The 15,373-nt window shown below is 32.5% G+C and overlaps 3 protein-coding genes across 3 annotated transcripts; 2 read left to right on the plus strand and 1 right to left on the minus strand.

The window, feature by feature from the left end:
* Window positions 1-2,428: 2,428 nt before the first annotated feature.
* Window positions 2,429-10,191, minus strand: LOC137924025 (WSCD family member AAEL009094). Its single transcript, XM_068767321.1, has 6 exons — window positions 9,966-10,191; window positions 8,906-9,081; window positions 8,092-8,179; window positions 7,061-7,230; window positions 5,826-5,923; window positions 2,429-2,676 (listed from the first exon to the last, which is right to left on the minus strand). Exons 1-6 carry the CDS (start codon window positions 10,171-10,173, stop codon window positions 2,583-2,585), a joined length of 834 nt encoding a protein of 277 aa, XP_068623422.1. The 5' UTR covers window positions 10,174-10,191; the 3' UTR covers window positions 2,429-2,582.
* A 577-nt stretch (window positions 10,192-10,768) lies between these two features.
* On the plus strand, window positions 10,769-11,649 carry Pop4 (ribonuclease P/MRP subunit POP4). Its single transcript, XM_068767662.1, has one exon. The coding sequence runs from the start codon at window positions 10,975-10,977 to the stop codon at window positions 11,599-11,601; it is 627 nt and encodes a 208-aa protein (XP_068623763.1). The 5' UTR covers window positions 10,769-10,974; the 3' UTR covers window positions 11,602-11,649.
* Window positions 11,650-13,336: 1,687 nt separating this feature from the next.
* Not10 (CCR4-NOT transcription complex subunit 10) lies at window positions 13,337-15,174 on the plus strand. The gene has a single exon (XM_068767213.1). It carries the CDS (start codon window positions 13,409-13,411, stop codon window positions 15,107-15,109), a length of 1,701 nt encoding a protein of 566 aa, XP_068623314.1. The 5' UTR covers window positions 13,337-13,408; the 3' UTR covers window positions 15,110-15,174.
* Window positions 15,175-15,373: the final 199 nt, after the last annotated feature.

Consider the following 15,373-nt stretch of genomic DNA (forward strand, 5'->3'; position numbering starts at 1 on the left):
AGCGGAATGGCCGATAGTCACCCCCTTATCTCGTCGCCCATATCTAAGAGAGTACAGCAGTTATAATAGCAATATTGACAATAGAAAAAGATTTCTAATGTGTTTTTTTTATTTCCGTTTTATATTATCAGTTTTCACATTGTTTCAGATATGCTGTACCAAAAAAATGGGAACAGAATTCAATCATCATAAAAAAGATATAAAATTACACAATTGTTTTTTTTATTAATTTAAACGGATCAAATTATATTGTGATAAAATCACAGATAATACTAAACATTTATCTACATTGTTAAATAAAAATCAAGTTTAAAAAAAACAAGTTTTATTATTCCATTTCAAGTAACATTTCAATTTAAATCTGTCATTAAGTGTGACATAACTGTACCCTGGTAAAGAGGAGCGTCATAAACCCTGCTGCCTTTCTCAAATGAATTTTGAAAACGACAAAAAATATATATCATCCATTTAATATGAAGCAAATCAATTGTTAAATCAAATTAATCTAAGACTTAATTTGCTTTTCACGTTTTTAATGACATTAATGCATAAATAAAATAAAAGGAATCAAATGCAGTACCTACTTTAAAATGTTTGTAGCATGAAAAATTCTCGATATATGTTAACCAGGAAAATGAACTAAATGGTAGTAATAAATAACTAGTAGTAGTAATTTATCACATGTTTTGTATTCATTAAGGTCGGATTTTACATTACATTCATCATAAATTAGCGCTGGAAAATGCACATCTAATAAGTAATTACTTAAAGATAATCATTGCAGTAATGAAATCGGAAAAACCCTCTACAAAGCGTGTTACGACATCTTTTATAACAAAAATGATTAAGTTACATTTTATACTACATGTAAAGTAATCTTTTAAACTTTTGTACGATTATTTAATGCTACAACTATAAATCTCTTTTACTTGCTTACAAAATCGCAGTTGAAAGAGATATTAATTTAATTGAAATTAAAAAAAATATAACGAGTGACAACTCGAGATGTAGTTTACGTTGTTAACAAACATTGATTTTGTCTACATTTTTTAAACAATTATGACTAAAGTTACATATTTAAGTAATACGTTTTAATTTTTTTCTAATAATTACATACACGTTCTGTTCAAGTTTATTATTGTTTTTCAAGAAAAACAGATAATCGATGACGATTTCAGACATACAAAAAACTTTATTTAATCTGTGATACATTTCTGATACACTTTGAAAATTACAATTACAAAGTATTTTTACCTGAATTGAATGTAATTTATATATATGTCTTGTCTTTGCAGAGCCTTATTTGTTAATGTGGATTCTGTATTGTTTCTGAAGATGTTAATGCTGTTAGTCCTAAGGCTTTTACAGCTTCTTCGGTACTGAGTTCACGGAGCAGAAGGGTCTCTGAGCTAGATAATGTATATTCTTCTACCGCGCGGTGCTCCTTTTATACGTTTACGTGCAACTGGCGCCACCTATCGACGTAGGCCGAGACTAGAGAGTTCCAACATAATACTTTTTAACACAATTCTCTTAAGTTTAGATTAACACAAGCGAAATTTAAAAAAAAAACGTTAATTTTACAGTTTTGTGATTTTACCTCTTTAAAAAAACCTCGAGCAGTTTTCAACAAGTTTTATTGGCTTAAAAAAGAATCATATTATTTATATCATGTAATAATAATAAATAATATACAAAGGTATTATATTAGAACAAAAACATACAACGCTAGAAACTTTTCTAGATTTTGTTAGATTTTGTGACAAGGACGGTTGGCAGTTCTAAGCTTATTATAAATCTAAAATCAAATTAACACAAACAACATTAAATATACGACTAGAGCGAAAACATATACAATATGTTTACTAATTAGTGCATTACAACCAAGTGCATTTTAAAATTAGGCCGACATTTGAACTCTATGTTAATTTTTCGTTGAATTATTATTACATTTCTTTACTATGCTGCTCATTTACCGTTTATAAGTCTAGGAACATACATTTACTAAAAATTGGTATCAACTTATTATGTAAATAAATTAATTTGCTGATAATAAAGATTTTCTAGTAACTTTTATTATCTTAATACTTTTAAATACCACTACTTACATAGTCACGCTATAAAAACATAACCTTAAACCTCACATAAATGTCACATGACCGTTGTGAATATTTTACGAAATATTTAAATTAATTTCTCTTATTTAAGCTTTACTTTTAAATAATTTTTGAAGTAAAATCGATTAAGTTTTAAAACAAAGCATTCGATTTTATTATGTTATAATTGAAAGTGTGGTTTTATTATGACAAATTGTCAAAAATGTCTTTGACATGTCCCGATTGTTCATTGACACTATACGTATTTATTACATTCTGAAATGTAAATATATACATAGCCAAAAATTACGTAATTATTTTTTAAGTTGACAATTATATAATTAAATCATCATTATCATCATATCAGCCGATAGAAGACCACTGCAAAGCCTGCTCTAAAGATCTCCAAAATTACCAGTCATGCGCTACCCGCATACAACTTCCTGTGACCTATGTCATCAGTGCATCAAGTAGGGGGGTGTCTACCTACACCTCGTCTACCGGCTTGTGGTCACCACTCGAGAGCCTTTCGGCACCAACGGCCATCGGTTGCACAAGCGATGTGCACCGCCCACAACCACTTTAAATGAACAAAATAAAACGCATCAGGTAATCCATCATTTGATTATAACAATTTAACTAACAAACTCAACCATAAGCAATTATTACGTAAAAAAAAATAGCTAACAAGAATTTCGTTTAGTATGCAATGGTAAATAATATTTTCTAACGATAACATAATAAATAAATTTATATACAGGGTGATTGGAAATAGGTGTTGTAATGTACACTGTTCGCAGGTGAATCTAATTACGTCTCGCTTGCTACATCGTCTTTGCACGGCATCGTTGTACAACACAATGTATTTCCCTGTTGTATTTCATGTGATTGTGGTTATGCTGATAGCCGATTTAAGATTAATAGCTTCATCTAAATTGAGTTCACGGAAAAAGCGGTCCGTGAAATAAAAAAACACTTGACGAATGTATTCCAGTTAAAACAATGACGTTACACCGTGCAGGTGTATAGTGTAGTGAATGGAGTATTATGCAAAGTGCGAAGTGAGAACTACTCGATGTTCGAGGGAGATACGGACCTCTTTTGACCACCCTTCTTTGAACGTGGGCGAGGCGGACGCGGTCGCCGTCGTCGTGAATACGAAAGTATTTGGGATGTGTATCATAGCGAAGAGCTTGAAGAAGAATTTATTTAAATTTCGCTTTCAAAGCAGCGGGGTTCTGTTTCCGACGGAAAATGCCAATACTTAATCGTGATCTCTCCGTGAATAAAAAGAAATATACTTTAGATTACACACTGAAACCAATGTACAAGCACAGTGTGGTGAAAGAACTAGTTATACAAGCATACGCGTTTAGCAGGTGGTTGAAAACTCTTCACAAATTAGCACAAATACTAAGACGATAGTACATTGCTGACAGCCTCCGAATTCAAATCATCGTTCAAAATTATTTAAAACGGAGTATCGAAGTCGTAGTGGCCAGCGAGCATTCTTTAATAAACGCTAAATATGTGATGATGATCAAACCACAAAAAATACTGTTTGTCATAACCTCAAAAGTTAAGTAGCAGCAGTGTCAAGATAACAAGATACACAACGCGACCATAAGCAGTTGCGTACATTGAGTCAACACAGAGAGCAATGGACGAGCCAGAGGTTTTGCGTTAGCCGCTGCTTTGATCACCGATTTAGCGTTGCGTGTTTAAAGAAAGACTTTTCGATTGAGAGTGATTTAATTTCGAAAAATGACTTCTATTTATATGTGCAAATAAGGGCGCTCCATTTGGCGTCCTTCGCGCACACTTTAAGAAGGAAGCGCCGCATAAAACGCGCGTTCCCGTACACCACTCGAACCATCTGGTGGCCCAAGCGGCCGACTACGAACCAGAACAAAACTCATTAACAAAAAAGCGTAGGCCACGCCAAGCAATGCCGGACTAGGACGCACCGACCCCGAAAGGTATCAAAAGACGCCCCCCAAACAGACCAAGGGGAGCCCCATGAAGAAGGTCACACACAAAGTGACAAGACACGCGCAAGCAAGAGGGCGCACCGAATAGCAACTGCCAGGAGACAGAAGCAAGAAGAACAACACAACAAGACACTGACGACGACTCCAGCACCACCATCGAAGGAGAAAAGCAGTAACACAGCAAGTCTCTCGCAGCGCACCGAAGCGCCGGGAGGTGGCGAATAGTATAGAGTAGAAAAAAAATTTATTAGGCCTGAGATCGACGAAGTTGTAAAAGCCCCACAAGGCTAACAACGGAAACAACAACCAGAATACGTTCTGGGAAGCCGGTCCTCAGTAGCTATCGAACGGCGTGTGCGCGTGGAGCTGTCACAGAGGCAATACCTGCTCTCTAACGCCCTGCTCCGTGACAGGTGGACCCGCCCGTTCTACAGGTGGCAGGGACCTTAACCGGTCATGGTCTTTTTAACAAACATCTATTTACGTTAGGCGTTGCGGACAGTCCTTTGTGTAGAGCATATCTGGAAGAGGACGAGACTGCTGTTCACGTAATACTTCGGAGTAAGGGAGTAGCACCCTATAAGGCTAACCATCTGAGATCGCCGATGTGCCTCTCCGAGATCGCTGGCAACATCAAGGATACGATTTGATTTCGAAGGGAGTTGGGTTAGTTCGATTAAGAAGATCACATGACCACGGTTCAAAACACGCGCACTGCCCCTTAGTTGCGGAAACCAGCCCGCTGTGACAAGACAAGACAATGTGAAATATAAAATTATTTGATAAAAATATATAACTTCGAAAAAAAAGGCTCCTCATTAGCGGCTTGTGTTATTTATAACTCGAGCCAACAGACAGAAACAGTCATAATTATATACATACATACACTGTAACTTATGTAAGAAAATATTTTTAATTAAAACTCTTTGAAAAAAAAAACTAATTCCTTAAGATTTTACACCTATAACCAATCATCTGTATAACTAAAAAATAAACTTAATAGAAACACTATTATGTGTGGTAACGAGTTTTGTATTACTTATATATAAATTCCACTCTCTATTATTAAATTCTCTCACCCACATAATTTTTAATATAAAGAATGTGTTGTTGCAACTATGACATAATAATTTAAAATTAACCACAATACTTATAAGAAACAGAGGACATTTTACCAAATTATTATTAAGTACAAGATTTCTTTAAAATAAAATACGGAGCAATGTTAATTGTTTCAATTATAATCAAACTAACTAATAAATATAGCTGTTTACACATTGATATTTCTAAGGAATATAAGTAAACAATTAAAAAAATTAGAAATTACCTTGGAAAAAATGACTAGCTCTATACTTTAGTATTGTTTAAGTACTCTATGCTGCAAGGTACTTAGTATTTTATTATCATCAATATGTATATAAAATAGTTAATCTGACGTGCCAAACCATATGCTGGATACTGTAATAATCTCAAATAACAATAAATTACGATTCTAATGTCTGCACCCATAATTTTTTAATCAACTAAACAATAAAAATAATTAAAGCTTCTAAACCTACAATTAACTAAATTTCCTAATAAAAGCTCATGCAGAGTTACCAAAATATTTTAATACTGACAATAAAACCCAAATCTTTATTATTAAGATAGCTAGGTTACTTTTGTACTGTCCGTGACATTGTATCTCTTCTTGTACAATTCTATCTTATTAAATATCTTAGTTTTAACTATATCTAACCTTCTGTACATATCTTGAGTGAACGGATCGAAGTCTCGATGTTTTTTTTTTCGTCTATAAATGCCTTCTTTGTTTAACAATGCGCAATTCATGTCGTTCTGTTTGGAAATAATAAGATATTAAATTAAATTAATTTTCTTCATAATATTATTAGTAAAAACCTAATATAACCAAACATGATGTAGTATTTACACTAATAACATTTATATATTAAGAATATTAACACATAGACTATCTATAAACCTTCCTTTGGCCATAAAGGCCGCTTGTCAGTGTCGAGAACATTTTTTTTTTAATGAAGAATGACAAATTATTGTTTATGATTCTGTAGTTTATCCAAAAGCAAGCGATATTCAATTATATTTTTAAGGTTATTTGATATAATATAGCCTACTTCGTTTCGATCAGATCTGATCCGTAGGCACCGGGGCATTGCGGGCAGACATGTCTATAGGCAGTTACAGGTTAAAGAAATTTTCAGCAATTGTACTATCGAATTCAAATTCAAATATTAATATAATAAAAAGCTGAGTATATCATAACTGGCCAGTAACTCGACCGTTGGATCTTTTATTAACGAAATTTAACAATATGCGATGTATACATTATAGTATCTACTATGTTAACGAGTCAATAAACGAAGTCCCACAATTTCAATCAACAAAAAACTCTAAATGAATGCTATTATAAGATTTATTTAGTAGTAGCTGTCCCCGCGACTTTATCCGCGTGCAATATTAATTTAAAAATAATTAAAATAACGGTAGGCTACCTTTATTTTAATTATAGTTACTCCTTATTACATCATCTACCTGCCAGTATAAGTCTGGTCAAAATAGGTCCAGCCATTTCAGAGATTAGCCGGAACAAACAGACAGACAATAATTTAAAAAAATGTAATTTTGGTATACATACCATATATACACCTAAATTCATATGCATGTAGTGTATAAAAGTGGTTATTTTAGTAATACAAACAGACGCTCCAATTTTAATTACTTATGATTAATATACTTTCATATTTTAGATTTAAAACAATGAAAAGTCTAAGCTTGTAGAAATTAATTATTAATGCATATACACTGTTACCATAACGGTCAGAGACTTTAGAGTTTGAAAATAAGGAAGAATATTTATTTTATTAAGTACAGGGTATATAAGAACAGATTGAATGGCTAGGGACAGTTTTGTATAATATTAATAATGAAACTAAAAGAACTGTTGTATATATTTACCTCTGTAATGGTATAATTTAAAAAATTCAATATTCCTTGTAGTGTATTTTTTGTTTCTTGTAGTAATGTCTCATAAAACACCATGTATATTGGTCCTGGAAACTTGGTTAACCACAAGTTATGCAAAGACTCCCATGCTTTTAATTGTGATGAAACATAAGTGGACCAATCTGTAACAAAAATATACTTATTTGGTATTAAAGAAATATTAAAAATATACTTATTGTATTATCTTTTTTTGTTAAAAAGAAGGTCGGTCAGATAGTTGAAACTTCCTGTATTCTAATGCTCTCCAAGTAAAGTTAAATGCTACCTTCACAGAGAAAGAAGTTAGTACCAAACCGAAAGTAAAATATAGTGTCTCTGTGCACCAAATCATATTACTTTATACAATAAACACTAAACACAAGTTACCAAAGGAGCTGATAAAATGTTTGCTCTGAATATGTTTTCTTCAAAAATAAAAATAGTTTCAGAAGGTCATAACATTTTTCTTTTAATAATCAATTACAAGTAATTATGAAATATATCTCAAGTGTTATGGTGACATTATGAATATAGTACTCTACAATATTTTGTATTACAAAACTTTGGATACCTCTACTGTCATGGGTATGCTATATTATTTATAATGAAGTTGATAAAGAATTAGCAATGTATGTATACTCGAAGCTTTGTTGCGAAATTCAATCAGAAGAACTCCACAGAAAAACTCTGAAGTGGGAGTAGACAGGGCACATGGTACAACCCACGTTCTGACCGACGGCTGTCGGGTATAAAAGGTTCTCGAAAAGGGATCACGAACCAATGGACGCAGCGTGGTTAAGCCTCCCACTAGGTAGAACAATGACAAGGTTGCGGGAAGTTGCTTCATGTGAGTAGCGCATGACTGCTCATCCCGCCGGTTTTTCCTTAGGCCTGTGCCTTGCAGTGGTCGCCTATTGGCTCACGCAATGATGAAGAACCAATAGATAGACACACATGAAATACTAAGGCAGAGAAAGTCATCTTAAATTAAAAGTTTTACAAACCAGTTCTCCTATGCTCCCGTGACCTTTTCTTAAAAGCAGATTTGGGGGCTGTCCCAATATGACCTTTATGTAACCTATTGAAATCTGCCTGAAACAAATAAACTAAAGATTGAGATATAAAAAAAAATAATAAGTATTTGTAATATGACATATACATAGATGTATTGGTATTATAAATTGGCAATAGCAACAATGACAAAATAATTAAATTGAATTCTAGAACACAGATAAGATATTTACCATTTAGTGGAAAAAGCTGAAAGCTATTTAAAACATTGTCAGGATCACAGTGACTGCAACTAAAAAAAAAAGCTGTTTGAATAATAAGCATGCGGGAATATATTAACAATTAGTCAAAGAGGTTTTAATTGAGTTTCAATGGCTGAAGAAGCTGGCTTTTTTAGTGATTATTTCCTCGGAAGTGTCTATTTAGGGCATTACATTAGTTATTTTACTGGTTTGGGAAGGTGCCAAGATCTTAGGTCACTTGTGTGGACAATCCATGGGATGAAACGGCCTAAACGCCTTACACTTCAGTTTAAGTGTTTTTGACTGATTAAAAGTCAGAAGAGTATGGAAGATCAGATTTTAACAAAAATGTTCACATTTGCTCTTCAAATAACTACTCAATTTCTTTAAAATTTTAGTAAAATAAACACATGCTTTTTAACATCATTTATAAAACATTTTTACATGTAATAAGATCCTGTGAAGCAAAGTGGACTTTATCAGCTATTATTTATATTATAACAAAATTTAGAGGAATAACCAATATAGTGACAGTTACATTGAATAATGGAAAAGATAAATTTACCAATATTGCATCTCGAGGATTTCTTATTAACAAAATGGCCGATTTAAATTTATCAGTCTCAAGAGGTGGAGCTTCATGTGTTTTTACAACTAGCACTGTACCATCAGTGACATTTTCAGCAGGAAATCCATGCACACGAAGCCCATAATCCATGTATATTGAACCAGTCACAATACCTGGAAGTATGTTTATTTTTTATTGTTTATAATTTTGATTATATCCTACAACTGTTTACATTTAGAGGTGATTTACATAAGTGTAATAATTTTTTATAGGCTAATTCTTTATCCACAATATAGAGACAAAAAGCATAACCCAAACATTGCAGCACTAAATATTAATAGCAATTGAATGTATAATTGGCCAAGTTGAATACCTCTCTTTATATGAAAAAAAAAACAAAATCAACTTATCCAAAATTATTCTCCTGAAAACTTCTACAAAATTTCTTGTACATAACTTGCCACTGTTAAGATGCACAATATTACAATTTTTATATTTAACCTTATTAACCCTTTGCACTCGAGACTGTTTTCGCCTGGAACTACCAGCAACTCGGATTATTTAGCTGTGCTTTTGGTGAATTTCTTACCTATAACTTAAAATGATTACACACATAGTCTTTTTCCAAGTTAAAGAGCCAAGTTTGCCATATCAAATACGGCGGTAGCGTCCTGTTTTGTAGCTTTGTTCTAGTTAGTTACTTGTTTTTTTAACTATTTCATTTATGAGTTTGTGAGAAAAACAGAACAGTTTGAAAAAAAAACCAATGGCTCTTTCGTCTGTGTGGGTATATGCGGACCTCCAGGAGGGCCTTCGGCTATGAATGGTATTCTTGAGGGTATCTCTTCAGATTCTGTACAACTAATCCATTCAGAATTGTCAAATTGTGGGTCTTCTGCAGTATCACTGTCGCTTTCACTAGTAATTTACAACATTTATCTCAGTAATGAATTAATTTTTATCAGTTGCAGCATAACTTAGGTATTTATTGATTTAGCAGAGTGTTTAATTTGCTGCTGGAAACTTTAATATCTGAGCTAATACCAAAAAAACTTACCAGTTACTTGTTGCAAAAGATATCTCAGCCACGTGTTACCACTGCCAGGATAGGACACAAGTGCGACAGCATACGGTAAAGGTGGTGAACGCAGGCGTAACTCTTTACACCAATTAACACTAGGTGCTTGACGTAAGCCCAAATGGCTCATATAATTGTTACCGTAATAAGCACTTTTTACGCCGTGTAAAGGACTTAACATGAACATAATAATAGAAAAATACAATATGACTACAGTGGCAGCAAGCAAGAATATAGATCTTCGAGACATAATAAAGTTATGAACTTCGTTAAAATTTATTTCAATCAAAATTTATTTCAAGTTCATGATTTAAAATAAATTCACGTTATTTAACACTAGTCCTATTTCCTTTCACATCAAGTTTGAAACAACAATGGTATACATAAATAAATATAAGAATCTTCAATTACAACTCATAATTAGGCAAATATTTAGTAATAACAGAAAATTGTGACATATTTTGATGGACGTAATTTGACGGCGATTAATGACAGATAAGTTTTGTTGACTTAGAAGCAAATCATGAATTCATTTAAAATTTGCAGTTATTTTTAAACTTATATTTGCTGGATACTTTCTTCTAATAAATGACTCTTTTATTATTACCACAAGGACTATAAGCCATACAAGATAAACACATTGCGAGCATTCTAATTATTTTTTCGTGTTAAAATTAATATAAAATAGAAACACTACACAAGGTTATTTTACAATATTACGCTAGTATAGTTACTCTATGACAATATGTTTTAACACGTTCTTTCATTTATGTCACATTTTGTTCTTTTTAATAATAGTCAAAGTTGCCGTGATCAATAATCAAGTACCTTCGCCGTATCTTTAAAAGTTTGATTAATTGTTGTTTATCTGCCAACAGCGTTTGACTTTTTCACTGCCGGTAGTTGAATAGATATATAAACACAATTTTTGTATTCGTCTCGTTCCATGTGTACATAATTTTTTTCTCTCAATCATTGACTTACTGGTATGGCCGATTTAATGAATGTTGATAATGGGCAAGCCATTATAAATTTTTTGAAAGCCAACGTTCCAAAATCTGTTGTCGAAACTGTAGAATCAGAATTAAAAAAGGATTTTGTGTTTGCAAAGAAAAAGGGAAAAAACCTAAAAAGGAAACGCAACTCAAAGAAATGCAAAACTTTAACCAGAAAGGAGAAAAGGGCTTTAGGATTTTATGTTATACCAAAGAATGGTGTCAAATATACCGATGTAATACCAATGAATGAGATATGGGTTGAATATATTAGTGAATTACTTGAGCTTGATAAGCCTGTGCCAGAATGTAACAGCAAGGGTTGGGAGCAATTTACACAAACTTTATATAGAGCAGACTTTCACGGAAGCATTTTAGAAGTTGTCAGATCAAAATGTCCAAGTTATGTAGGAAAAAAAGGAATTTGTATTATGGATACTAGAAACACATTTAAAATTGTTTCAATAAATAATATAGTTACAACAATACCTAAACGTGAATGTGTTTTTGATATGTATATATGTGATATAAAGGTAACTTTGTTTGGAAAACACTTGTGTGTAAGACCTGCGGAGAGGTCAACCAAAAAAGTTAAAAGTGTTATGCATCCTGATTTATAGTTCTTTACTGTATAATATATTAAAACTTTTTACTTGTCAATTGTTATAGTATTAAAAAAAATGACTAGTAGATGTAAAAACTTGTTTCCTATTACTTATTTCCCTGCACAATTACATTAAAATGTCACCAAATGGTCAATAAAGTTAAAAAATCTAATCAGTTAATAATGTACTCAAATTTTTTTTTTAAATTTAACTTGATTCATTCTTGAATATATTTGAGAACTTGTGTAATAGGTGATTACATTTTATTTGGTTGAAATTGTACCCAAAAAAATGGACTGGCTTAAGAATAATTTTTTTTTTATTTAGACTAGAGGTCTGGTTACTTTTTTTCATAGACCATTTAAAAATATATCTGGTTCTGATGCAGTTGCACTGGTTCTCTGCGCCCACATTTTTACCATATTCCCAAATATGTGAAGATCACAAATACATAGTTTTTGATAAAAGGAAGGCTTGATTGGTTAATTAATTGGTGTGCTGAATGGATGCTAAAAATGTAATGTTCTATTGCAGATGTTTGCAAATCTTGGCAAATACTAAATATGGAATAAGCAAAATTTTACAAGTAACAGTTGCTGAACTTCTGAAATATCTGCCAGTGAAGTCAAACCAGACATTTTTTGTCACACCAACAGAGACTTGTTAAGATTAAGTCATCTCTGGATCCTTGTGGATCACTTTGGAACTAAAAATTACACCATTTACAGGGATATGAATTTCAAGAAGTTTGTGGGTGGCTAAATTTATTGTCTATTCAATTTTATTTAAAAAAAAAACACAACATACAAAGATCAATAGTTTTCTCTTTTTATTTCACACATGTACAACTTCAGGAGTAGTAACTTTGCAATTTTTCGAGTTTAATGCATAAAAGTGACATGAAGTTAGCCCAGGGTTATTAATTTTCAGCACGTTAATGAAACGATTTTTTTACGTTTGTGACTTTAACAAATACTTTTTAACCGCGCTAACCAAAGAAAAGTTAAAGATGATTAGGCTTGTAGCCACTATATTTGAACCTACATATATTATCGTCCAATAGCCGGCGAGTCCTGACCAGCGCCTGAATAATCTTGTTAGCAGACGACGAACCTTAAGTATTGGCTACAGCTCATGCTCCGTGAGCCCTCAGTGCGAAGAATCTATAAAAGCCAGAAAGTGTAATAGTACTCAGCAACAATTGAATGTAGTATACTCCACGCGACTGTAGAAAATCTTCATGATCTTATTTCCGCAGGTGTATACATAGGCATGTATTTTTAAATATGAAGTACTCCGAAATGGCTTTCCATATGGAACAGTCATGTGTACTTTACACAACAATGTGACATTTCATTAAAAATAAAGAATCTCTCTTAATTCCTAAGATCTCTACTCCTAAAAGTTGTTACAATCATCGTTGAAAAGGGCTGCTGAAAACATAAATTTTCTAGACTATCTCGCACTCATTGCGTGGCTATAGTATGCGATAGTAAGTCACCGAAGTATCTTCCCTTGGACTGTCATTTAATACGCGATTAGCATTGATATTTGAGAATGCTCAAGAGAGATAAACCTGGATTTAATCCGTTATAGTTGTAGGGCCGTTACTTAACTAATATATGAATTTATATTAATAGTAATATTAAAATTCTGATATACTTGGCAGAATGTTTATAGCTATTGTTCCGATTTAAAAAAAATATGTTCTGTCAAATTTGATAGTTATTTTTTATATATATTATTTATGATATGATTTAAAATATTTTCTTCGGAAAATTCTTATGAATAAAAATTAAGTGTGCAATTAGTAGCAAAGATTATGGCATCGAAAGATCGCGAAGAATCAGCTGTATTAGCATATGACAGTTTTTTGAAAAAAGATTACACGTCCGCATTACAATATTTAAATGAATTGGAAAATCTGGTTACACACAATAATCTTATGAAGAGAGTGCAACATAATAAAGCGGTAGTTGAATTTTATGCATCTGACCTTAAAGATATAGATAAATACAAAAAGAACATAACCCTGTTAACAGGCTTGATATATCCAGATATAGAAATGAAAGAATTAAATTTACCATTCACCCTCTACAATTATGCTGTACTGCTTTACCATTCACGATATTATTACCAATGCACGGTTATTCTCGAGAAATTATTATCGAATAAAAATATTAAAGATGTTAAACTATATCAACAAATTGTTCTTTTGCTAATGGAGGCCACACTATGCCGACGTACATATGATAAAACATTAGATGTGGCAAAAACGTACGGAGAATCCTTAAAATCTAATAATGAGCTTTGTAATCTTTTTGAAAGGCTTGTTAGCAGAGCACAATTGTTTTTGGGCCAAAAAATAACTTTGAAACCTGATTGTATTGAAAATATTTTCATAATAGCCCAACAACAGTATTTGAATGGCGATGTGAAAGAGGCAGCAAACACTTTGGGACAGTACAAGACACTAAAGTACAACTATGACTTAAAAACTCAAGGGGAGGATATATGGGCAGCTATCAACAATAATCTTGGCGTAATTTATTTGTCAATTAAAAAACCATTTTTGGCGTCAAAGTATTTTCAGCATGCTGTAAAAGAACATTTTAGAGCTATGGAAAATGAAGATAATGAGCGTTTAATAGTTTGCAAAGACCGACCTCTCTATGTGTACAACTTAGGACTAGCTTTGCTTGCAGCCAATAACTCAGAAGGCGCTTTTGAATGTCTTGTGGAAGCTGCCCGACATTATCCTAACAACCCACGTATTTGGTTACATTTAGCTGAATGTTGTGTAAAAAAATGTTGTAATGAAGAAGCACAACAGTTTACTGTCAAAAAACTTGGTAGTGGTCCTCACACAAGAATATTATTAGCTAGAGAAAAACAAGAAAAATATTCATCATCTGGGGAGTCATTTGCAATCCCATCTTTATCACTAGAATTTGCAGCGCTTTGTTTAAAGAATGCAATTACACTGCTCCCTAATCAAGATGTACCAACAGATATCACAGCACCTCATATACAAGCTCCTCCGGGGCCTCCAATTAGTTGGAAACAACGGTGTGATTTAAAAAATTCAATACTTGTTCTTCAAAGTTTTGTGCTGTTGCATTTACAGGATCCGCTGTCAGCATTAGCCAGTGCTAATGATTTGTTGACTCAGACAGATGTTGCAAGCAGTCATAAAGCTTGGGCTCACATATATGCAGCAGAAGCATTAATAAATTTAGACAAAATATCAGATGCAGTAGAACATTTACATCCTCCAATGATACATGATCTTGTGTCAGTACTACCATATCAAATGCGTGACATGATAGCTGTTTCAGTTTGGGCAAAAGCAGCAGTATGTCACATACTCAAAGGTGACTTGGTAACGGCCAGAAAGATATTATTACAAATAAATTCGCCACGAGTTTTACCTTTGCAGATGTATTTAGAAATTTGCACAGGCAATATTGAAAACTGCCATTCTATATTAAGAAAGCTAAGATTTACTAACTTATCTCAATAAGCACTGTTTAAATAATTCAATAAATGATTTTTCTAATTATATTATTTATTAATCCCTTTTCACATTTTATTTCATTAAAGCTTTCGGAACTTCTATTGTTTTTAATTATGCTTTCTTTTTGTGTAATAATAAGTAATAAGGCATTTTCTTATTGTTTTTTAAAAACTTTCTTGTCAAGTTCTCAGCTGAATGAACATTCAGAACCTAGCAATAATTTAAGTATAAATATAGATTAAAATTCATGTCATGTAATTGACCTGACTG

The sequence above is a fragment of the Battus philenor genome, unplaced genomic scaffold (genome assembly GCF_028537555.1).
Source record: "Battus philenor isolate CCGP_79_NKW_IND1 unplaced genomic scaffold, ilBatPhil1.0.hap1 SCAF_23, whole genome shotgun sequence".
Lineage (NCBI taxonomy): Eukaryota > Metazoa > Arthropoda > Insecta > Lepidoptera > Papilionidae > Battus > Battus philenor.

What these genes read in the sequence shown, in the direction of transcription:
- LOC137924025 (XM_068767321.1), bottom strand. Translation starts at nt 10,173, where the DNA reads ATGTTCATGTTAAGTCCTTTACACGGCGTAAAAAGTGCTTATTACGGT. An exon ending in TCTTTTGCAACAAGTAACTG is followed by an intron (nt 9,082 to 9,965) that starts GTAAGTTTTTTT and finishes ACATACTTCCAG; the next exon opens with GTATTGTGACTGGTTCAATA. An exon ending in TAAATTATACCATTACAGAG is followed by an intron (nt 5,924 to 7,060) that starts GTAAATATATAC and finishes ATTTCCAAACAG; the next exon opens with AACGACATGAATTGCGCATT.
- Pop4 (XM_068767662.1), top strand. Translation starts at nt 10,975, where the DNA reads ATGGCCGATTTAATGAATGTTGATAATGGGCAAGCCATTATAAATTTT.
- Not10 (XM_068767213.1), top strand. Translation starts at nt 13,409, where the DNA reads ATGGCATCGAAAGATCGCGAAGAATCAGCTGTATTAGCATATGACAGT.